The following is a 24,135-nucleotide window of genomic DNA, read 5'->3' as shown; positions in this document are numbered from 1 at the left end:
AATAAAAAAAACAAACACTGAGATGTTTACATAGTTTTACTTGTTTAGCATGTAAACACATTTAATCATTGTGTTGACGTGCATGATTTGTAAATGCACTGATCTTCTGGCTATGACTGTTCACACTTTGAAATCTCATGTCAACACAGTTTTTTGGAACATCTGCTTGTAACAGGTAGTGCCCATAGTGAAAGTGTTATGAGGTGATGGGTAAAGAGCTTTAAATGCCAGATATTCCCGACATCGCTTAAATGAGTGTCAAAGATGCTTCAGAAAGTGTTCTTAATTTACATTAACATACCTGTATGTTTGCATATTTTAAAGCTGAAACTAAATGTTTTGATGGCAGGTGCATTCAATTGCAATTGTTTGGTTTTGTCCTGGTCATAAATCAGTAGGAAACATACCCAGATTCAAAGATTCTCAATGTTTTATGCCGGATTGATGTTAAAAATTCCAGAGGTATTCCAGTTTACTTGAAATGGATGGTCAAGACAGAAGTAGTAGAAAGAGTAAAATGATAGTATGCTATTCCAAACATTGCCACTGGCAGAAGTATAAAGAAAGTAATGAGGTTTGTGATGCGAAACTCTTAGTATTGTTTAGGAGTTATCAATATGGCAGTAGGAAACGAGAGCTTTTATTGAGCCTGCTGTCACTGTTTTGTCTTGTAGATCTACAGACAGCCTTGTATGAGCTCTGCTGGCATGTTATCCAGGGCAATCTGAAGGTGGACGTGGCTGCCAGTCTGCTGGGTGATGTTATGGTGAGTGCTGTTCCTGTCTTATTACTTTCAGCCCCTGCTGTCATTAAAACGCCATATACCTCACCTGAACTGTGACAGGTAGAGCTGACTGTGTGTCTAATGCAATGTGTAAAGATTATTTGAGGAAAATGATGAGGAAAAATAAGCAAGCAATGCACTGTTTACTGATTAGTAGTTTTTTCACTGCCATATAAAACACTTGGCTTACTAGTCTTAAGGCAGGGGGCCTGGGTAGTGCAGCGAGTATTGACGCTGACTACCACCCCTGGAGTTGCGTGTTCGAGTCCAGGGTGTGCTGAGTGACTCCAGCCAGGTCTCCTAAGCAACCAAATTGGTCCTGTTGCTAGGGAGGGTAGAGTCAAATGGGGTAACCTCCTTGTTGTTGCTCTCAATGGGGCACGTGTTAAATTGTGCATGGATCGCGGCGAGTAGCATGAGCCTCCACATGCTGAGAGTCTCTGTGGTTTTTTTGTGCAATGAGCCATGTGATAAAATGCGCAAATTGACTGTCTTAGAAGCGGAGGCAACTGAGGCTTGTCCTCAGCCACCTGGATTGAGGTGAGTAACCGTGCCACCACAAGGATTTAGTAGTTGCAATTGGGCATTCCAAAATGCAGAGAAAAGGGGATTAAAAAAAACAAGTCTTAAGGCTGGTCACATATGATTTTGAAGTCAGTTTACCCAGATAATGAAAACTCTGTCATTTGTTTGACCTCATGTTTCAAAACCATATAACTTTGTTAGAAATACAAAAAGAGGCAGAATGTTAGTGTGTCAACATATGAAATACAATGAAAGCTTTCATCTTTGAGCATACACCTTGTAAAATTCTGCCAGGTCTATTCTATCCCATCATCCTCAGCCTTACTAAGATGTGAGATGTTAAGTTTGCCATCTTGTAGTGTCTCAATGAGGTTTTCTTAAACTCTCAAATCAGCCAGTACGTTTGCTCTCTCGCAGCTGAAGCGTTTGATCTGTGGAGGGTGGAAACAGTGTCACTACACAGATTGCTCTCTGCTGTTGTGACATCTTATATAGGATGATGAAACTACTCTTCTAAACACTGCTGAAGTGTAACCGTGATTGATCACTGACTTCAGCGGCTTCTCTAGTGTGTTGTCCACCACCCTCCAATATACTGCAGTTTCCACCCAGAAAATAAAGAGACAGTGAATCTGATTCCATGTGCTCACTTGGGCTGAGTAAAAATATTGATTTTCCCAATGCATCACAGTCTTCATTTGAACAATCTCAATCCTTAAATCCCAAGATCAATATTTTACTCCATGCACAACCATCTACAATGCAAGTAAATTACTGGCACATGCGTCCAAATTTTGTGCAATATGACTCAATGTCTGTGATTTTGCCACTGGCTGGTAAATTTTCAGATTTCACTTGCCAGTGTTTGAGTAGAATATTGGAGAAAAAGTTCAGCAATGAGATCCTTTCACTGCATGTTGAGAGTAAAAGAGCAAAAGTTTGATTTTGTGTAATGTGCGTCCAAGACGACACACAATCACACAAAATCCACATAATCAGTTTTTCATTTCTCTCTTAATATCCTATTTGTTCTTATAGTCAATTGTTGGTCAGAAAAGAAAAAAAACAAACATTTAATTCCAACCTTACATGGCACAGATGCAGTAAAGAAGCCATAAATTGCGTTAAACCGAAACGCCTCTTGGCAAATTTAATATTTTATCCACCTCTTATGAGGGGTGCACATTTCTAAATTCTACTTTCAATTAGCCATGTTTCATGGTAGCAAAAGAGGGGTCAAAGGACTTAATTTGCACTTTGTTAACAATAATTTTCCAGAAAGACAGGAAATGTCTGAGAAATTCACTGATGAGCCAAAACATTTTGACCACCTGCCTAATATTCTGTTGGTCCTTCATTTGCTGCCAAAACAGTGGCGGCCCGCCAAGGCATGGACTCTACAAGACCCCTGAAGGTGTCCTGTTGTATCTGGCAACAAGACATTAACAGCAGTTCCTTTAAGTCCTGTAAATTGTGCAGATGGAGCCGCCATGGATCGAATTCATTGGTACAGCACATCCCACAGATGCTTAATCGGATTGAGATCTGGGGAATTTGGAGGCCAGAGCAACAACTTGAACACTTCAACATGTTCCTTAAACCATTCCTGAACAATCTGTGAAGTGTGGCAGGGCATATTATCCTGCTGAAAGAGGCCACTGTCATCAGGGAATAACATTGCCATGAAGGGGTGTACCTGGTCTGCAATGATGTTTAGGTAGGTGGCACGTGTCTAATTGATGTCCACATGAATGGCCAGACCCAGGGTTTCCCAGCAGAACATTGCCCATAGCATCACTTTCTCTCCACCGGCTTGATGTCGTCCCACAGTGCATTCTGGTGCCATCGCTTCCCCAGGTAAACGGCACACATGTACACGGCTGTCCACTTGATTTAAAAGAAAACTGGACTCATCGCACCAGCTAACCTCCCACTGCTCCAAGGTCCAGTTCAGACACTCGCGTGCCCATTGTAAGAGCTTTCGACGGTGGACAGGGGTCATCATGGGCACTCTTGCTGGTCTGCGACTCCGCAGCCCCATATGCAGCAGGGTGCGATGCATTGTGTGTTGACACATTCCTCCCGTTACCATAATTAAAATTGTATGTGACTTGTGCCACAGTAGACCTTCTGTCAGTTCTGACCAGATGGGATAGCCTTCATTGCCCTTGCACATTGATGAGCCTTGGGCGACCAACTCCCTGTTACCGGATTGTGGTTTGTCTCTCCTTGGACCACTTTAAGAATTTTACAGTATTTTGACACAAATTCATGTCACTTGGTTGAAGCTAGCCAGATTTGGCAAATGCAATATGGGACAGGTCGGCATCATCGAAAAAATATAAAATTTGTATTAAATAAGAATAATGGTTTTTGCAGAGGATTATCTGTGCTGTGAAATATTGGGTGCTGATAAACCAAATGCTTAAACTCTAAAGACAAACCTGTTAGGCTTCTCAAAAGATTTCAATGGGTTAATTGATAACCTATTGTTATTAAATAAATGTTTTGGTGTTTTATTTATAGATTTTGTTTGTTTTTTATTCAGGACCTGCGGGATGACATGCCATCTATTTTAGCTGATGTTTTCTGTATATTAGGTAAGTCTTGCCATGTGATTTTACTAATATGCTTCAAGCAGTTTAAGTGTCTTATTCGTTTCGGTTAAGGAAAGAGAGTGCTATGTTTACTGTATATTGAGAGACAATTTTCTTACTTGCCTGAGTGAACATGCTTATTAAACCACATTCATGTGTCCACATAAATTGGTCCTCTAACAGATGTTTGCATAGATCTGCTAAATTAAAAAAAATCAGTTTTACTGAACTTATTAATTGCTCATTTTCAAGCCTGCTGTGATGGATTTAGATGTTAATTTTGATGTTTGTCTATGCTACATGTACAGTGAGGGAAAAAAGTATTTGATCCCCTGCTGATATTGGACGTTTTCCCACTGACAAACAAATGATCAGTCTATAATTTTAATGGTTAATTTGAACAATGAGACAGAATAACAAAAAAAAAATAATCCAGAAAAACATGTCAAAAATGTTTAATTGCATTTTAATGAGGGAAATAAGTATTCGACACCTCTGCAAAACATGATTTAGTACTTGGTGGCAAAACCATCAAGGTCAATTGTTGGCAATCACAGAGGTCAGACTTTTCTTGTAGTTGGCCATCAGGTTTGCACACATCTCAGGAGGGATTTTGTCCCATTCCTATTTGCAGATCTTCTCCAAGTCATTAAGGTTTCAAGGCTGATGTTTGGCAACTCGAACCTTCAGCTCCCTCCACAGATTTTCTATGGGTTTAAGGTCTGGAGACTGGCTAGGCCACTGCAGGACCTTAATGTGTTTCTTGAGCCACTCCTTTTTTTTGCCTTGGCCGTGTGTTTTGGGTCATTGTCATGCTGGAATACCCATCCAAGACCCATTTTCAATGCCCTGGCTGAGGGAAGGAGGTTCTCACCCAAGATTTGATGGTACATGGCCCTGTCCATTGTCCCTTTGATGTGAAGTTGTCCTGTCCTCTTAGCAGAAAAACACCCCCAAAGCATAATGTTTCCACCACCATGTTTGATGGTGGGGATGGTGTTCTTTGGGTCATAGGCAGCATTCCTCCTCCTCCAAACACGGCGAGTTGAGTTGATGCCAAAGAGCTCTATTTTGGTCTCAGCTGACCACAACACTTTCACCCAGTTCTCCTCTGAATCATTCAGATGTTCATTGGCAAACTTCAGATGGGCCTGTGCATGTGCTTTCTTGAGCTGGGGGACCTTGTGGGCGCTGCAGGATTTCAGTCCTTCACGGCGTAGTGTGTTACCAATTGTTTTCTTGGTGACTATGGTGCCAGCTGCCTTGATCATTGACAAGATCCTCCCGTGTAGTTCTGGGCTGATTCCTCACCATTCTCATGATCATTGCAACTCCACGTGGTGAGATCTTGCATGGAGCCCCAGACCGAGGGAGATTGACAGTTCTTTTGTGGTTCTTTCATTTGCGAATAATCGCACCAACTGTTGTCACCTTCTCACCAAGCTGCTTGGCGATGGTCTTGTAGCCTTTTCCAGCCTTGTGTTGATCTACAATCTTGTCCCTGATGTCCTTGGACAGCTTTTTGGTCTTGGCCATGGTGGAGAGTTTGGAATCTGATTGATTGATTGCTTCTGTGAACAGGTGTCTTTTATACAAGTAACAAACTGAGATTGGGAGCACTCCCTTTAAGAGTGTGCTCCTAATCTCAGCTCGTTACCTGTATAAAAGACACCTGGGAGCCAGAAATCTCTGATTGCGAGGTGGTTGAATACTTAATTCCCTCATTTAAAATACAATTCAATTTATAACATTTTTGACATGTATTTTTCTGGATTATTTTGTTATTCTGTCTCACTGTTCAAATTAACCATTAAAATTATAGACTGATCATTTCTTTGTCAGAGGGCAAATGTACAAAATCAGCAGGGGATCAAATACTTTTTTCCCCTCACTGTATAAACATTTCTTTAAATCTACAATTATACAAATCTATATTGTAAAATTTCAAAGATAATATACTACATGTCAGTAGCACAGAAAGGTGACCATGTCATATTGAAGCAGAGAATGATGTAAACTTGCATTGTCTTTTATTTATACTGATTCAGTGTTTTTTAAAAGTTTTCTGTAAATATGCTGCCTATGCCTAAATTTGAGATCCTCGGTTAAACAAATTGATTAAAATATTGATTTTTACTGCTTCAAATCCAATTCCACAGTTTAATTACTGTGAATAATTTGTCTTCTGTTGCATGCAATATTTCTAAAAATGTAAATCCATTGTAGTCATTAATTAGAAGGACCAATGATACCCATTTTATTTTAGGCTTTATACAAAATATAAAATTATGCATAAATTAGTTCCAGCCCAATATTTATTTTTTTTCAACTGTTTTTTGTGCCCAGTAATCAGTGTGCTTCAGTGTTATACATTCAACTATTGACTTAATAACTCTTGCTTTTGCAGATATTGAGACTGGTTGTCTGGAGGAAAAACACAAGCGTGATCATTTTACCCAGTTGGTTGGAGCCTGTTTGGTAAGTCTCACAAATGTCGATATCCATCTGAGTTTGTATTTCTCTTCACAGCCACTGTGTGGCAGTAAAGCACTGTGAGACACAGCCCTTATCTCTCCGGCACTACAGCACACACTGCTGTTGGGGAAGTGCCTTTCTTTGAATATATAAGCGGGTGGCCCGATCCCCTGACTCTGAAGATTAGCTGCATTAGAGTATTGAGTGACCCAAATTCCGTCCTCTGGTGAAAAATTAAACTGCATTCACAAAGGGCCACTCTCCCTGAATAAACCTCCATCACTGCACTAGAGGGCACTACATGAGGGGCTTGCACACTTTAACAGCAACACTGGGAGATTTCTGTGCACGGCCTCAAACCAGAGCACGTTTCACATATTCATTGTGGCAGAACACAATGATTTTGTGAAGAGAACCATTTGTAATGGCAGTCAGGGTGACTCATAAAGACCTGCAGTGCGTCTGCTCTCTTATTCTCATTTAAAACACTGTAAGCCTGATTAGTATGCAAATACAGGCTTGTTATGCAGTGTTATTAGTGTCTTATGTAAGTGTAGCTAAAGGGCATTGGGTTGCGGTGTGGGCAGGGGTGCGGTGTGGGCAGTGTTGTACTGATGGCTGCAGTAAGGCATTTATTCTAGTATGTTGTTGAATTTAATATCTTATCTACATGATAAAGCTCCCGCAGCTGTCGTTATGTGTTCCTGAAGAGTGTCTAATTAAAGTGATTATGTCTTGTCTGTAGTTCTGTGTTCCTGATGGTGTGCTGAAGGAGAGGTTGGATCCAGAAACGTTGGAGTCTCTGGGTTTGATTAAACAAGCACAACAATTCAACCAGAAGATTGTTAAAATCAAGACCAAACTATTGTAAGTCACATTTCAGCAGTTCTGTCACTTTATGTGAAATTAATCTCACCTTGGGACTCGAGGTGTGTAGGTTTGCTGCCTACTTTGACAGCATTGACAGTCTTCAAATCTAGTGAGCTGCCTACCTAGACAGCATTTTTGGGCAAAATAATGTAAAAACCTAGCCAGCCACCTACATATACAGCATTTTTAGCTATTATAATCTCAAAATCTAGTGAGCAGGCTACCTAGAAACCATTGTTGAGCATTTAGTCAGCATTTAGTCATCCAATTTAGTCAGCAGTTTTGGACATCATAGTGTAAACCTAATGTGCTGCCTACCTAGATAGAATTAATTAATTACAAACCTAGTGAACTACATACCTAGACAAGATTATGGGCGTTATACTTTCAAAAACTTTTGTGCTATTTACCTAGACATCATTTGTGGCTATCATCACCTCAAAAGCTAGTGAGCTGCCTACCTGAATACACTTTATTTATTTTTTTTGGTATCCTAGTCTCAATTTTTAGTGTGCTACCTACCTAGACAGAATTTTGGGGATTACAGTTGCAAAACATAATGTGCTGACTACCTAAACTTGGTGAACTACATTCTAGGTTTTAAGTCTATAAAGACTACAGTGCTGTCTATGTAGGCAGCACACTAGGTTTTGAGACTGTAATGAAATCGACCTGTAGTTGATTTTGTAGATACAGATAACTAAGATGGTGGGAAAGGCTGATAACGGATTAATCAGCGGATAGTTTTTAACATCGTTATAAAATAAAATAAAAAATATACACATTTTTCTTTCTTTACTATGGGGGGCAAAGACAAAGAGTCCAAAATGAATAAAATCCCAAATGCAGTTTTTAGTTCAACTAAAATCCCAATATCCAGAAAAAAATTAAGCTTTGGTGTATAACGTGCTTGGGACTACAAGCCCAAAACAGGGACTTTTATTTTGAAATGACGAAATTATGAAAGAACTATCAGCAAACATTGACATAGATTTTTGCCAATAACAATAGTTCCAAAAAGCAACTATCGGCACTGATTAATCTGTAAAACTGGTATATCGATCTACCTTTACTCACTAGGAAGTTTATTTTACTATTATGCCCCAAAAAATGCTGCCTGTTTGAGTAGCACGCTAGGTTTTGAGAGTGTGATGCCCGAAAAAGTTTTTCTGGTAGTAGGCATCTCACTAGATTTGAGGTGATGATGGCAATCAATGCTGTCTAGGTAAACCGCATACTAGGTTTGGAATAGATTGGCTCACTATATAGGCAACTAACATTTTGATGCTATGATGCCCAACAATGCTGTCTAGGTAGCCTTCTCATTAGATTTTGAGACTATACGGCTAAAAATGCTGAAAAGGTAGGTGGCTTGCCAGGTTTAGACCAGGGGTATCAAACTCCGTTCCTGGAGGGCCACAGCCCTGCAGAGTTTAGTTGCAGCCCTGCTCCAAAATGCCTCCTTGTAATCTTCAAGCACTCCTGAAGACCTTGATTAGCTGCTTCAGGTGTGTTTAATTAGGGTTGAAGCTAAACTCTGCTGGACTGTGGCCCCCCAGGACCTGAGTTTGATACCCCTGGTTTAGACGTTATGTTGCCCAAAAATGCTGTTTAGATTAGCTCACTAGATTTTAAGACTAAGATGCCCAAATATCCAGCCTAAATAGGCATAATTTTTTTGGACATTATAGTAAAAGGAAAAAACATCCTAGTGAGCTACCTATCTAGAAAGTATATTGGGTTTTATACTCTAAAAATCTTGTGTGCTACCTACTGTTACGTCCCAAAATGAGTCTCGGGGTATAAGCGAACGCAACAAAGATAAAGTTTCAAGAGCATTAGTCTGAGCCCTGCTACAGCACCACAAACAAATAAATTATGGTCAAGGTCTTTATTTACAGTTAATGGAATAATTTATTTTAAATAAATAATAAAAGGGAAGCAATGGCTTCAGGAGAGGGCAAGGCCAAAATTACAAACAAACAAGCCTAACTGAAGAAATGGAATAGAAGCCTTTATTTTGGTCAAACATTATTCATACATTTTTGCATGTATACAGTGAAATGTATTCGTTTTCACATATCTCAGCTAAGCTGGGGTCAGAGTGCAGGATCAGCCATGATACAGTGCCCCTGGAGCAGATAGGGTCAAGGGCCCACCAGTGGCATCTTGGCGGTGCTGGGGCTTGAACTCTGGGTATCCCAGAGTATGCTGAGCCACCACTGCCCAAAATAAATAAATAAATAAATAAATAAATAAATAAATAAATAAAACAATTATACCCTAGCTCTCATCCTGGCCCCAAAACATGAGAAAACAGAGTTCAACAAAAATGGCGCCCACCTCCCTACAGCTTCAAATAAACATCCAATAACGTAGGTGGTAAACTTAATTTTAACAATACCTGCAGTAACAAAAGGAAAGACAAACTTAATAAGGATATATATTGATAGTAATCTCTACACTTAAACTGCAAGGATAAATGTAGAGATACTCACAACAATCAAAATAAGGATAGTGATACAATACCAGTGATTAGAAAGTTAAACCGTTATGTTCACAACAAGATTATAAACTGCTGCAACAAGCTGGACAGGACAAAGACAATGCTCTGAAGAAAGCACTTGTGGGAACGTTTCTCATCCTATGGCAGTTTCTTCTCGCTTTTTTCCTTCCTCTTAATGGTGAGCAGGCACAGCTAAAGATAATCAGCTACCTGACAGAGAGATTGAGTAGGAGGAGCCAAAGGGAAAAACGGAGGAAGAAACACAGGAAAAAAAAGCACACAAAAACACAAAGAAAACCGTTCTTATGATTGAGCAACCATAAAGAATACATCTCTGGACGTAACACTACCTAGACCGCTCCAAACCTAGTGAACTACATACCTACTGTAGATAGCATTTTGGTCAGTGTCTCAAAACCTATTGTAATGTTTATCTAGACAGCTTTTTTTGGCATTACTGTCTCAGTCTAGTGAGCTGCCTACCTAGACAGCACTTTTGGGCGTCATTGTCACAAAACCCAGTGAGTTGCCTACCTAGACAACATTTTTGGTTGGTTATATGTATTATAAAATATTAGGCTAATTTTAACTCTTTTTAGCAAGTTATCATTTACAATTCTGACCGTGGTGAAAACATGTTGTGTTAGAAGTACAAGTAATAGTTTTCAGACTCGGTCACTGGGTAAAAGTGTATTGTTCAATTTTCAGGCACAGGTCACTGCTTTATGTGCATTCAGCATGTTGTTGTAAATCTAAATGCTTTCTGCCTCATTTTGCTGTAAATGGAAGGCGTAGCATTGAGCTCCCCTGATGATGATTAATTTCATGCCTTTTTGTGGGTCGGTCTTTAATGAGTTTTTATCAAGATTCGAGAGCACTCTGGCCTGGCAGCCCTCTCTGTACACACACCACACTTCTTTCTGTTCTATCTCTCAGTCGTGTCATTAACATAAGCATGTTAGGGTGAATTAATTGGTTTCGTGTCCTCTTACGAAATGCCTGATGGATGTCTAAGGGCAATGTTAGCTTCTACACTCCTGCCCATGACCACCAGACCCTCAGTTCTGATGCACTTCATTAATTTCAGATGACTGCATTCAGTAAATTTCCTTTCTCTCTGTAGTTACAAACAGCAGAAGTTCAATCTTTTGCGAGAGGAGAATGAAGGTTACGCTAAGCTGATCACAGAGCTCGGTCAGGATCTGTCTGGGAATCTCACCAGCCATCTTGTCCTTGAGAACATCAAATCTTTAATAGGTGGGTGTTTCTTCAACTTTGTACTCTATTGGCCTTATGAAATTCCTTAAAGCACACTTTCACACTGGCTTGTTTATTTGATTTGTCTACTAGCAGTGTCCAACAGTTGATATGTGTCATCACATTTACATCTTTTAACACAAAATGAATAGCTTAATTAGAAAAGTTGACAATAAAAATGTGTGCATTTGTGTAATTTTCCTTGACTGTTGTCTTAGTTACTGAGAATACTGTCACTGAACACTGAAAAAATTAATGCCACGATTTATTTACAAAATTTATGTTAATAATTTTTGCACAATAAATACGAGAACAATGAGATTCATAAGGCACTTTTGAAATGTTTTGTTCAAAGTAAATATATAGCATGTTAGATGTTTTGATTTCAGTTAATACTAGCATGGACTCTAAATCTAAAGTATGATGACTGGGACAATGACCCATAAGTCTTTAGATCATTTGAGTGAACACAAACCCTTTGTTATAATAGAGCTATGATGTGTTGTTGAGATCATGAGGTGAGTGTTCAGGTTTCTGTTCTCAGGATGTTTCAATCTGGACCCGAACCGTGTGCTGGACATCATCTTGGAGGTGTACGAGTGTCGCTCTGACCAAGATGAGTTCTTCATCCCCCTCATCAAGTCCTACATGTGTGAGCACCAGACCCTCTGCCACATGATCGGCTTCAAGTTCAAGTTCCACCAGGTACGAGATCACTACAACAACTTCGGACTTCTAGATGCCTAACCCTTTGTTCTTCTAAACAAACATTGAGGGCTCACAGATCAAATGTTTTTGTTCCATGCTAGTTAAACACATACAAGTGTGACAGAATGCATTTGTTTCAAGCCCGATTCCACCAGTTCTGTCTGAATATTTATCAATAAATATTATATTGCTGTGGTTTGAACATACCCCATACACCTTAGGTGCATAACTCATCCTGCACGTTTGTGCTACAGACAGGCCTTGACATTAACTTTTTGGCTCACCGGCTGCTGTGGTTAGTGGTATTCTAAAGTTACTAGCCCCTCAGCATTTTTATTTGCCAAAGTCCCCCACCCCACAAAAGTGATCAAATTAACTGGAAACCTTAACCGCATGCTTTTGTCCATGGAAATCCAGATTTTAACCACTTAAACCATTGTGAATTGTACTTGCGTAATATGAAAGTTTACCATAGTTCCTTTTTTTTTTTTTATATATACAGTTTGTACTAATAAGGCCATAAGCACAGGTCAGACCATGGATAGCTCCACATTACTGTTGTTAGGTTAAAAACAAATAGCCTAAACATGTTAAGAAAACTTTTAAATACAACTTTCACAGTTCCATGGAATACAAAACGAGATGCTAGGTACAGTTTGTCAGAAGCTTGCATACACTTAGGTTGAAGTCATTAAAACACATTTTTCCACTCCACAGATTTCATATTAGCAAACCATAGTTTTGGCAAGTCGTTTAGGACATCTACTTTGTGCATGACACAAGTAATTTTTCAAGCGATTGTTTACAGACAGATTGTTTCACTTTTAACTGACTATATCACAATGCCAGTGGGTCAGACGTTTACATACACCAAGTTAACTCTGAAACTGCCTTTAAGCTTTTTGGAAAATGTCAAGCCTTTAGGCAATTAGCCAATTAGCTTCTAATGGGCTAATTGGAATCAATTGGAGATGTTCCTGTGTATTTTAAGGCCTACCTTCAAATTCAGTGCCTCTTTGCTTGACATAATTGTAAAATCAAAAGAAATCAGCCAACACCTCAGAAACAAAATCGTGGACCTCCACAACTCTGGTTAATCCTTGGGAGCAATTTCCAAATGCCTGAAGGTACCACGTTCAACTGTACAAATAATAGTATGCAAGTATAAACACCATGGGACCACGGAACCATCATACCACTCAGGAAGGAGACACATTCTGTCTCCTAGAGATGAACATAGTGCGAAAAGTACAAATCAATCCCAAAACAATTGCAAAGGACCTTGTGAAGATGCTGGAGTAAACAGGTGGACAAGTATCTATATCCACAGTAAAACAAGCCTTATATCGACATAACCTGAAAGGCTGCTCAGCAAGGGACAAGCCACTGCTCCAAAACGGTCATATAAATGCCAAACTACAGTTTGCTTGTGTACATGGGGACAAAGATCATGTCCTCAGGTCTGATGAAACAAAAATGTAACTGTTTTGCCATAATGACCATCGTTATGTTTGGAGGAAAATGGGTGAAGCTTGCAAGATGAAGAACACCATCCCAACCGTGAAGCATGGGGGTGGCAGCATCATGTTGTGGGGACGTTTTACTGTAGGAGGAACAGGTACACTTCATAAAATAGATTGCATCATGAGGAAGGAAAATGATATGGATATATTGAAGTAACATCTCAAGACATTATCAAGCAAGTTAAAGCTCGGTTGCAAAAAAAGGTTCAACATTCTTAGTGTAGCGTGTCAAAGTAGAAGATTCTTAGTAGAATTCAAATGTGTCACATAAGTTTGTGGTCTCCACTGGTCACGCCAATATTGCGTTAAGCCCGACTGAATCGTGCAAGTTTTGCTCTGCGTTGCCACAGAGCTCTGGCTCTATCTCTGGATCACACCGATATGTGCTGTGGTGGTTCACGCGAAAGCACACTTATTTCACCCGCACAGATTTTCGTGTAAGTTATGATAATGTATTTAGTGCTGATAAGACACTGAACATGAAATGAATACAATTAAATGTGCTTTGGGTACAGCCACCCGCCAAAGTGTCTAGTAGGGGTGATGGAGTTATCCGCTGCTGCCGATGTCTTCCCGCATTTGTCGGGTGGGCTTGTTTTAATGTCAAGCCCTAGCTACAGATGTGAACGAAACCTCAAATTGTGCAGCTTGTTTAGATGTTTGCTGTTAATTTTCCTAAGCATTAAGATTCAAAATGGGTGATAAAATCCTTTTAAACTTGCATTGAAGTAAAGTTTCGAGTTTAAATTTCTGTTATAAAATTTTCGAGTGAACCGAAGTAGAAATAAAATCAGCTGAATGCCACTTTTTTTTTTTTAAAAGAATTAGAATTAAAGTACCAATTTCCTTCCAAAACAGCGAAATCTGTCCATTTAATCATTAACCAAGTAATTGTTTGCACAAGGTGAATATTTTTTTTTTAGTTTTTTTACTTTTAGTCCAGTAGTTCAGATTTGAAGTGCACATGAAAAATGTACCTTATTTTCCTGTTGTGTATGATGCATAAGTGTTAATATCCTAAAGAGAAAAATGTATGTAACCTGCTATGCCTCAGAAATACTTTCATTTAAAAAAAAAAAAAAAAATGTCAGCCCCAATCCTTCTAACCATTTGTTTTATTCAGACCACTTTTCACATTCAGACCACTTTTCACAATCAAATAAGTTCCTGATGGCTAAAATCAAGTCCCACTCTGCTTAATTTTTTCCTTGCATATCCTGATTCACTCAGAAATATGTTAAGCTGTGAAAGCAAAGCGACAGTGAAGGATGTTTCCTGTTGAATTTAAAAGATGTTCGGTTTTCTTTTCAGGAGCCTAATGGAGAAACGCCATCCTCTCTGTACCACATCGCCGCTGCTCTTCTTCAGCACAACCTCATAGCTCTTGAAGACCTCTATGTTCATGTGAGTGGAATGTCACTCTTCCATAAAAGGCAGTGAAATCTACACTTTTGGTCTGTATACATGTTTACACCTCTATCTGTGCTCTTGTGGGAGATGCTCATGCTTTAATGAGCCTTTTCTCACTGTAGAATAGCAGCGTCCTCCTTCACTGGCTCAAGATGAATGATTTAATGTCCCAGCAGGGAGCGGAACATCTTTTGAATTGACTTATGCAGAACATGAGCCAAACATGACTAAGGACCTTAGTGAGGATGATTTCTCCAATTAAAACCAGATATATCTGATGTATATTACTGTCATATATGGAATGAACTGATATTTGGAGGGCACTTAATGATGCTCTTGAGTATCTTAACCTTGCCACTGAACATTATTCTTCATTCTCCTAAAAGATTGAACAGGCCATCTGTGCCAACTAAATGGAAGATGTAATAATATATAAGATATGTAAGATAAGCATCTATATGTATTGAGATTGGACCTTTTATCACAAAATACGATAGCAGTTGGCTTTTGATGGCCCCTTTAAGTGGCTTTGCTGAATGCCATAGAAAATCCCCATTTATTTATGCAAATGCGCTTTGATCCCATTTAGATGTGGTATTAAGATGTATCTGTGCTTTTTATGTTGGCACTCCATTATGTTGGAGTGGATACTGATGTGCAAATGTAAATAGCGAAGGTCATTTTGGCACTTTTACCATTTAAGCAACAAATATAACACCACCTGCTTGATTAAAACAGAATTGCAAGTTCAAAATTTGCTAAAGGGCTTTGTCCTTTTTGATAGTAAAAGTAAAGTGATGATGCAAAACATTGAGGAGAAAAAGGGGGAAATATGTTTTGTACACAATACAGGCTAGATTCAAACCTGCCTCTCCCACATGTGTTTGGAGCATGTGTACAAACCACTAGGTCACATGTCCAAGATGTAAATCTTAATGTAGAGAAGTGTTAAACTAATGTTAATAGCATAATGGTACAAAAAAGTGACAACCAGACTAAAGTTTCTAGGGATCCAATGATACAAAATGTGTGTTGAGACGATACTGATAGTTTGGTTGTACTGTTTGATGCTACCTCTTTTCTAATTACACAACTTTGAAAGAAATTAAAATAACTTGTCTCTATATATTATACTGTATGTCTTCCATGTTTCAGAGTAACTGGTTTCGGTTATATACAAAACACAGAAAGCACATTGTTGACTAACAGGTTTAAATGTGTGACATAATCAGGAAACTCTCCAGTAAACTACCGACAGGGTTGGGAGGGTTACTTTTGTAAATGTATTCCACTACATATTACAGAATACATGATGTAAAATGTAATTTGTAACATATTCTATTAGATTACTCAAGGTTAGTAACATATTCTGGATACTTTGGATTACTTCATCACTGGTAGATTTATTCAATTGTTTTGTTATAAAAACTACAGTAAAACAAATGATAAATGCATTCTCTGAAAAACCGAAATATTTTATGCAGTGTTGTTTCTAAAACAACCAAATCAAAATGATCTTTTTTTTAAGGATTTTTTGATATTTTTACAGGAATACAATACAAAAATTAGCATCAAGAATAAGATTTTTGCCCTAATATCAAGGTCGTACTAGAAAAAATAAATTATTATCCAACGTGAATTTTCGTCAATAAATATTATCGTGTCTGGTAACGTGTGCATGTAAAATGGCTAGAATTTACACAGGATTTATTTCTATTTCTTGTGCTTCAAACTTCTCTGTCTGCTCCTATGAATGTAACGCATCATAAGAAAGTCACCACTGTTCAAATGCACTTTGGATCACATCATTTATATTTATTAATGTTTTCCATCTGAAAGAACTAAATATTAAATGAAACAAATGACAATAAAATGCAAAGTAATCTCTTCAGTTATCAAAATACATTTTGAATGTAACTGTATTCTAAATACCAATGGTTTAAATTATAACTGTAGTTAGTTACTAATATTTTGTATTTTAAATACGTAATCCTGTTACATGTATTCCGTTACACCCCAACCCTTACTGCAGATCGCATGTGTAAAAACCCCCATTCATTTTATTTAAAAAAAATTTCTGGACAAAATTAGACTGAAAACCTTTTGAAAGGTTGTTCTCAAGCCGTCATGTTTTGGGATGTGGAAAGGAGATTAAATGGACAAAATGGGTTAACTCATGCTCTGTGTTATAGCTTCTTCCTTTGGATTCCAACATTGTGGAAGAGAACAAGAGAGAGATCTTGGAGGCCAAACAGATCGCCCGAAAACTCACCATGGTTGTTGTCCCCTCCGAAAAGGCAGAAGACAAGGAGAAAGAGAAGGAAGAGGAAAAGAACGAGAAGGTGACTTGACTTTTTATGCTGTTATTGAGACCCGAGCGTGACTGCTGTCACCCACAACTAGTAGCCCTTAATAAATCTGTAAAAAAGAAAAATTCCACACCATATAGTTTTCCATGAAATTGATGTCCACATATGAATTGTTTATTATGTTTCCAGGACTGTTCGTTATTCATGTTTTTGAGACGTTAATGACATTTACATCTGAATTAGCATATATCATTTTGATTCAAAGTAATGGCCAGCACTCAAACTCGTACACGTGTACATGCACTGGCGGCCAAAAGTTTGGAATAATGTACAGATTTTGCTGTTTTGGAAGGAAATTGGTACTTAAATTCACTAAAGTGGCATTCAGCTGATCACAAATTATAGTCAGGACATTACTTGTGTAAAAAACAGAACCATTGCTATATGAAAAAAGTCATTTTTGATCAAAACACCTTATCCTTGAGTACTCATGTTAAATTGATCATTTGGTTCTTGAAAATCACTTGCCATTATATCAAACACAGCTGAAAGATATTTGGTTCATTAAATGAAGCTTAACATTGTCATTGTGTTTGTTTTTGAGTTGCCACAGTGTGCAATTGACTGGCATGTCTTAAGGTCAATATTAGGTCAAAAATGGCAAAAAAGAAACTAAAGCTTTCCCTAGAAACTGAAGTGAAGAGAAGACTCAGGGGTGCAGCCTTATGGGAAGAATTGCAAAGAAAAAGCCCCTTTTGAAACAGAAAAACAAAAAGAAAAGGTTCGAGTGGGCAAAGAAACACAGACATTGGACAACAGATCATTGGAAAAGAGTGTTATGGATCTTAACCCCATTGAGCTTTTGTGGGATCAGCTAGACTGTAAGGTGCATGAGAATTGCCCGACAAGACAGCCACATCTGTGGCAAGTGCTACAGGAAGTGTGGGGTGAAAGGTCACCTGAGTATCTGGACAAACTGACAGCTAGAATGGCAAGGATCTGCAAAGCTGTCATTGCTGCACGTGGAGGATTTTTTGATGAGAACTCTTTGAAGTAGTTTAAGAAGTTCTGAACTTTCTTTTCAAATTGTAATACATTAATAATCACATTATTAATGTCCTGACTATACATTGTGATCAGTTAAATGCCAGTTTGGTGAATAAAAGTACCAATTTCTTTCCATAAGTGCAAAATCTGTACATTATTCCGAACATTTGGCCACCAGTGTATGTAAATACATGTACACATACACACATACAACTAAGCTAAGGCAGTTCCTTCATAATTTTAATCTGAAATTCAAATTTGTACTTTATGTTAGGAGTGAATGCACTTAGTTGCATAGAAAGCTGTAGTATGTGGCCTTGCTTCTTTGTGTCCTATTTATTGATTGACTTAACCTCCAGTGTGCTGTCTGTCTGCACTGGTCTCAGAACATTTCTAAATGCACTTTATGCTCCATACAAATCCTCTGAAAGCAACATTTTTCATTGATTCTCAAAGTGATCCTGCACAGAAAATATAGGATTTCTGAAAATGCACTGGAGTATACATTAGTGTGCATTGTTTAGTGCGGTGTTTTGCGATAAATCTCTCAAATAAAAAAAATAGCATGTCGGATGAAACTAGAGACTAATCTTTTGACTCACAGGTTTTAATGTAAAAATGTAATTAGCTTTCTTACCAATGTAGTTTTTTGTTGGCGTTTCTCCCAAAGGCAAACTCTGCTGTGATGGGCACCATGTTGTTTTGTCATCTGATTTCCTACATCGATAGTTTAGTCCTTTAATGACTGCGCAGATTCTTAGGAGCTGAGATCAGTCAGTTTAAATTAAATTATGCATTGCGAATAGCAAATCCAATATTCAATATTCCCTAACACAAGGTTAGGGAATATTCTGTTAATTTCAACTTAAAAAAACAAGTGGCATTTTCGCATCACTAATGTAACCAAATGGAATTGGGAAAATTACCATATTCAAACTAGGTATCCTATGGACATTAAATATATGTACCATCAGTGAAAGATCTAAAACATTGCTATATCTTGTGGTTCATCTCTCTGGCTGTCATCTGTCATGAGGTTGTTTGAGTAAGTGATGCTTAACGAGGTGAACTTATGTTTGAGTGTGCTCACAGGTTTTTTCAAATCTTCATCACACATCAGCATGCTTTTTAAATGCCTCATAAACACAGTCTCTCTCTGAGGCCCATCCCTGCATGGCCTATGAGTAATACATTACGTATCTGGGACAGTAATGGCCCATGAAATCATTTCGACTTGCTCCCATAACCGAACCAGATCCACGTGTATTCCCTGTCTCTGTGTCTCAGGTCTGTGTATGGCAGGGTTTGAACAGATTGGGATTTTTACCTCACTGGATTTGGTGATTTAAATTAACGGCAGCCAAATTTGAGAGAATGACAACAGCAATATAAGATGCCATTGTTAAATAATAACGTTTGTTATGAGTAATAATTACATTTATATCCACTAAATATCATTATTCTTTAGTCTGACCATTACAGTTGCCAACGAATATAACAATCAAAGATCACTCTTTAAATTTGGTGCATTTAATGGCCAGTTTAACTGATGCGTTGTCATAGAGGTATTTATAAAGTCTATTTTATAACCGCAATCAAACGTGGCTCATCCAATCAGAATTTAGATTCTAAACTATCCGTTATATAATGCTGGTTTGTAGTGTTGTGGTTAATTAGTGTAACTCTTGTTTGTAAGAAGTAAGAAACACATATGCTTATTAGTGTGTTTGTTGTCATCTGTCTGTGAAGATAAGAATCCCCTCAGACTCTCACTCTCTGTAATTCCTTGCCAGAAGAGATAATGAACGGAAGAGCCTGTAATGATGCCGTATGTGGAGGTGTGTTTCCTCCACTCCTCTAATCTGTGTTCCCTCTTATGTCAGCCTCCTGATAACCAGAAGCTGGGGCTGCTGGAGGCTCTGCTGAGAATCGGTGACTGGCAGCACGCTCAGAGCATCATGGATCAGATGCCAGCTTTCTACGCCACCTCCCATAAGGCCATCGCAATCGTACTGTGCCAACTGCTCCACCTCACTGTGGAGCCACTTTACCGCAGGTAAAGCATACAGTCAAAAACGTTGCTCTTGGTAGGATGCACAGAACTTTTTTGGCCTAAAGATATAAAGGCCTCAAATTTGAACAACTGCAGACGAGAAGCGTATTCGGAAAGCTTTTTTGAAAACTGTTTATTTTTGTTAATCCATTAGGTGTTGGTAGTGTTACGCAAAGTCCATATTTCAGCTTCAATCTGGCAAATAGGATATAGTATTTTAACACTGAGAAAATTACATCATCTGTAAACATAGTTTTCAGTGGTATTGGCCATGGTTAGGGGTTTGCTCAAATAAGCATAAGTATTAAACTTCAGCACATAATATGTCCCGGACCGTTTGAGCTACAGACATGAATGATACTTCAAATACTGCAGTTTGTTATGAGGTGTGCTGTTACTTTTCCAAGCAAGCTATTGCTACTTTTTCAAGGTAGCTTGGCCATCGTTTTTAATCTTAGGATGTAGTAGAGATAATCAAGCATTGCATTTACACGCTTCCATAAGCGGAGTCCACAAGGTACATGGTCTGGATCCATTCTGAACCTGATAATGCAGTTCAGTGTACATGTGAAATGAAGGATCTTGAGATCAGACAACAGTTCTGTATGACTGAGCTGTGTGTTGAGTTCTTTGAACTTCCTGTGTTGAAAGGGCTGGAGTTCCCAAAGGTGCCAAAGGTGGTTTGAAGACACCTCTGCGGAGCAAACAGGCACCGCAGCCAGCAGAGCGCTTTGATGACCTCTCCAGAGACGTCTTCACCATGCTGTGCTACCTGGGGCCTCACCTGTCACATGACCCAATCTTGTTTGCTAAGATTGTGCGATTGGGGAAGAGTTTCATGAAAGAGGTAATGATTGGCACTTGGAGTGCATGATGCAACTAAAAATAATTTCAATATTTTTATCCCATCAAAGATAAGAAAATATAGTAAACATTTATGTAAGAACTCTTGGAGTAAAAATTTAGTTTAAGGTCAGTGTAAAACATGCCTTAATCATTATACTAATTAAGCACAGAGAAGAATGCCATTTTGATTTAGAAATTTATTAATATCTTGTATACATTTATATATTTTACAAGGGTCTGTTATTTTGAAAGAATAGCTCAATAATAAAAAAGGATCACCACAGTATTTGGAATGTTTGAGCAACACAAGCACAAAAACAGTGTATTGTAAATATTCAATATACCTGGACCTAACTAGATATCGATGTACTGGGCACTAAATGTCCATAACTTTTCCCTTCCATTTAGGGTTGGGCGATGTCCCCTAAATTGGCAGTTGACGATGTTGACAGTAAAACATCGCGATGGACGATGATATCGTCGGTGGGGTGGGGAGGGGGGTTATAGAATTTCATATAATTTTCAAAAATTATATGAAAAATTATAATTTCGTTATTTTACTAACCCAACTAATGACTCGTCGGCGCTTTATCAGTAGGTTGTACGACACGTGAAGCATTTTTTTTTTTAGCTTTCACTTAAGAAGAGATGTGCACTTTTTATTTTAATATATCTCTTTACATAAATACTATTTTCCACTTAAAAACTATAATTTCGTTATTTTACTCACTGATGAGCAAAAGGTCGAGGCAGAAATAACCATGTACTTGCAGCAAATGGCCATTGATGGGGAAGAGGACCCGCTGACTTGGTGGAAAACGAACGACAAAAGGTTTCCGTTCATGGCAAGATTAGCACGGAAATATCTGTGCATATGTGCTACCAGTACTCCATCAGAGCGGGTCTTCAGCACAGCGGGTAGTGTAGTTACTCCAATCCGCAGCTTATTAAAACCAGATAAAGTGAATATGTGGTATTTCTGGCCAGAAACATCGAAATTTAAACATGGTCTATGGTGAAAGATATTAGACTTCTTTACGCATTTTTCGCCATCCGTTGCGGAGCTATTCGATTTTGCATATTATTTTTTAAACGTTCATTTGTGTAGTTCATATGACCACTTTACAATATTTCAATAACATAATTTATTTTGTAGCCTGTGCTGAAGTTAATTGCGCTGCTAATTATAAGTGAAATATTAATGCCGAGTTTCGGTCTGAGTGTTGTTCCCGTTTTCTTGTTTTATTTGTTGTTCTTCTATGTTTTAATAAATGTGTGCTATTCATATTCACCTTGTTTCTTTCATTTGATTTGACATTATGGATTTATGGCCAAGGAAATTTTTCTTTAAAAGTATTAACCAGACAAAAGTTATTTGACGTTTGCTGGTCTGGGTTTATCTTAAACTGCCGCTTCAGTGTATACAAGAGCTATGTGACAATGAGCAAGATTTTCTGAGACACTACAACTACTAATAATTAATTAATAAAGGCTATTTTCTTGTAGCCTACACCATAAAATATTTGAATCTAAATGTACAGTGTAAGACATGTAAAAAAAAGACAAGAAGCTAACAATGTCAAGATCAATATTTGTTGTCCATCGGCACAACCCTACTTCCATTGGATATCTGTGCTGTGAATAATGTGAAAATAATTCAGTATGTCTACATTCTGTGTAGAAAATGTTGTTTTGACAGCCAGATGGATCGATGTTCTTCCTCCAGTTTTTTTGTAGTGCTGCCACACACACTTGTGGAATATAATGAATCCTTTAATTGTCATCTGTACATCAGTTATGTAGATAATTGTTCTTGTTTGGTATATTTTATTAGACAGAATATAATGGTGTATTGCAGAGTTTAAGGTCATTGATTTCAGGTCTTTGATGTAACGTGTAAGCTCTGCAGTCTCACTTTATTGTGTGGCTGTTGACCTGTATTGTCTCTGCTTCTCTCTCTCTCTCTGTGTCACAGTACCAAAGTGAAAGCAGGCAAGACTCAAAGGACAAAATGGTGAGTCACAGAAAAGCCAAGGAAAGTTTGGAAGTCCAGATTGGCAATATAAAGTTTTACCTATCTTGAGTGGTTTGGAAATAGGCCTGGGATATGTGGCTACAAAAATTGTATCTTAATATTTTTCAGCCTGTTCCATAAATATTCCATAGATATCTCGATAATTAGCTTATATATATATATATATATATCTCTCGCATTAAAGTTCTACAACTCATTGTCAGCAAGAGATCACACCAATACATTTTTAGCTCTCATAATTGAAATGATGCTGTAATGAAGGACTTAAATCTGAAGATTATAGATTATAAGCATCTCTCCTGCAGTGCAGCTGTGTTTGAGTCTTAAGAGCCGATTGTATAGTGTATGAAGTCATGGATATCTGTTTGTCTTTTTGTCAGGACACACTGTTGAGCTGTTTTCTAAGTATCGCTGATCAGGTGCTGTTGCCGTCTCTCTCGCTCATGGAGTGCAATGCCTGTATGTCAGAGGAGATCTGGGGCTTCTTCAAACTCTTCCCGTATCAGTACAGGTACTGTCAGCTCATCAGAGACTCATATGAACACATGCACAAGAACAAAAACAAATGGTTTGTTGGGAGCTGCAACCCTCAACTTGATAGTAACACATATAAAATGTAATTTATCTTCCAGTTTCCACATTAGGGCAGATTTATGTTTGAAGAAATCCAAACAACAACTTTATCCCTCAATATCTGCAGTAAGCTGTTAAACATAGTAGGGGATGTGTAATATGAGCTGTTGCATCATTGGAGCCATTGCATCAAATGATTGTTGTGTGTGCTTGTATATCAGCTGAACATGAAGCCGTGTTTACTACTGTAATACATTCTACAATCGCTATTCCCTCATGACGTTCCTATATTCTTTGAGGTTAATTCCACCATATGCACATTAAAGAGCACTTTCATGAATTTATTTTATGTATTTGTGTTGTTTAATTAGGTATCGGCTGTATGGGCAGTGGAAGAATGAGACATACGGCAATCATCCACTCCTGGTGAAGATCAAGGCTCAGACAGTAGATAGAGCCAAATACATCATGAAGTAAGTATATTACTTAAAGGAATGGTTGACTTAAAAATTAAATGCAGTAATTTGCTCGCTATTATGTTTTTTCAGATCTGACTTTTTTCCTTTATGAAGCACAAAAGTTTAATTTTCTGGTGCACTAGGACAATTCCTCTGTTT

The 24,135-nt window shown here is 38.2% G+C and overlaps 1 protein-coding gene across 1 annotated transcript in view; it reads left to right on the top strand.

The window, feature by feature from the left end:
- Nucleotides 1-24,135, top strand: part of thoc2 (THO complex 2) — a 91,290-nt gene that overhangs the window by 5,155 nt on the left and 62,000 nt on the right. Inside the window, exons 3-15 of the mRNA XM_052149649.1 lie at nt 675-766; nt 3,858-3,909; nt 6,314-6,384; nt 7,127-7,248; nt 10,881-11,014; nt 11,559-11,719; nt 14,557-14,649; nt 16,848-16,997; nt 19,895-20,067; nt 20,716-20,911; nt 22,886-22,924; nt 23,326-23,456; nt 23,890-23,991. Of these exons, the coding sequence (XP_052005609.1) occupies nt 675-766; nt 3,858-3,909; nt 6,314-6,384; nt 7,127-7,248; nt 10,881-11,014; nt 11,559-11,719; nt 14,557-14,649; nt 16,848-16,997; nt 19,895-20,067; nt 20,716-20,911; nt 22,886-22,924; nt 23,326-23,456; nt 23,890-23,991 (1,516 nt within the window). The remainder of the gene's footprint in view (nt 1-674; nt 767-3,857; nt 3,910-6,313; nt 6,385-7,126; nt 7,249-10,880; nt 11,015-11,558; nt 11,720-14,556; nt 14,650-16,847; nt 16,998-19,894; nt 20,068-20,715; nt 20,912-22,885; nt 22,925-23,325; nt 23,457-23,889; nt 23,992-24,135) is intronic.

This window comes from Xyrauchen texanus, chromosome 19, assembly GCF_025860055.1.
Source record: "Xyrauchen texanus isolate HMW12.3.18 chromosome 19, RBS_HiC_50CHRs, whole genome shotgun sequence".
Classification (NCBI taxonomy): Eukaryota; Metazoa; Chordata; class Actinopteri; order Cypriniformes; family Catostomidae; genus Xyrauchen; species Xyrauchen texanus.
The sequence above is the reverse complement of the archived record's forward strand: the minus strand, read 5'-3'. Positions and strand labels throughout refer to the sequence as shown.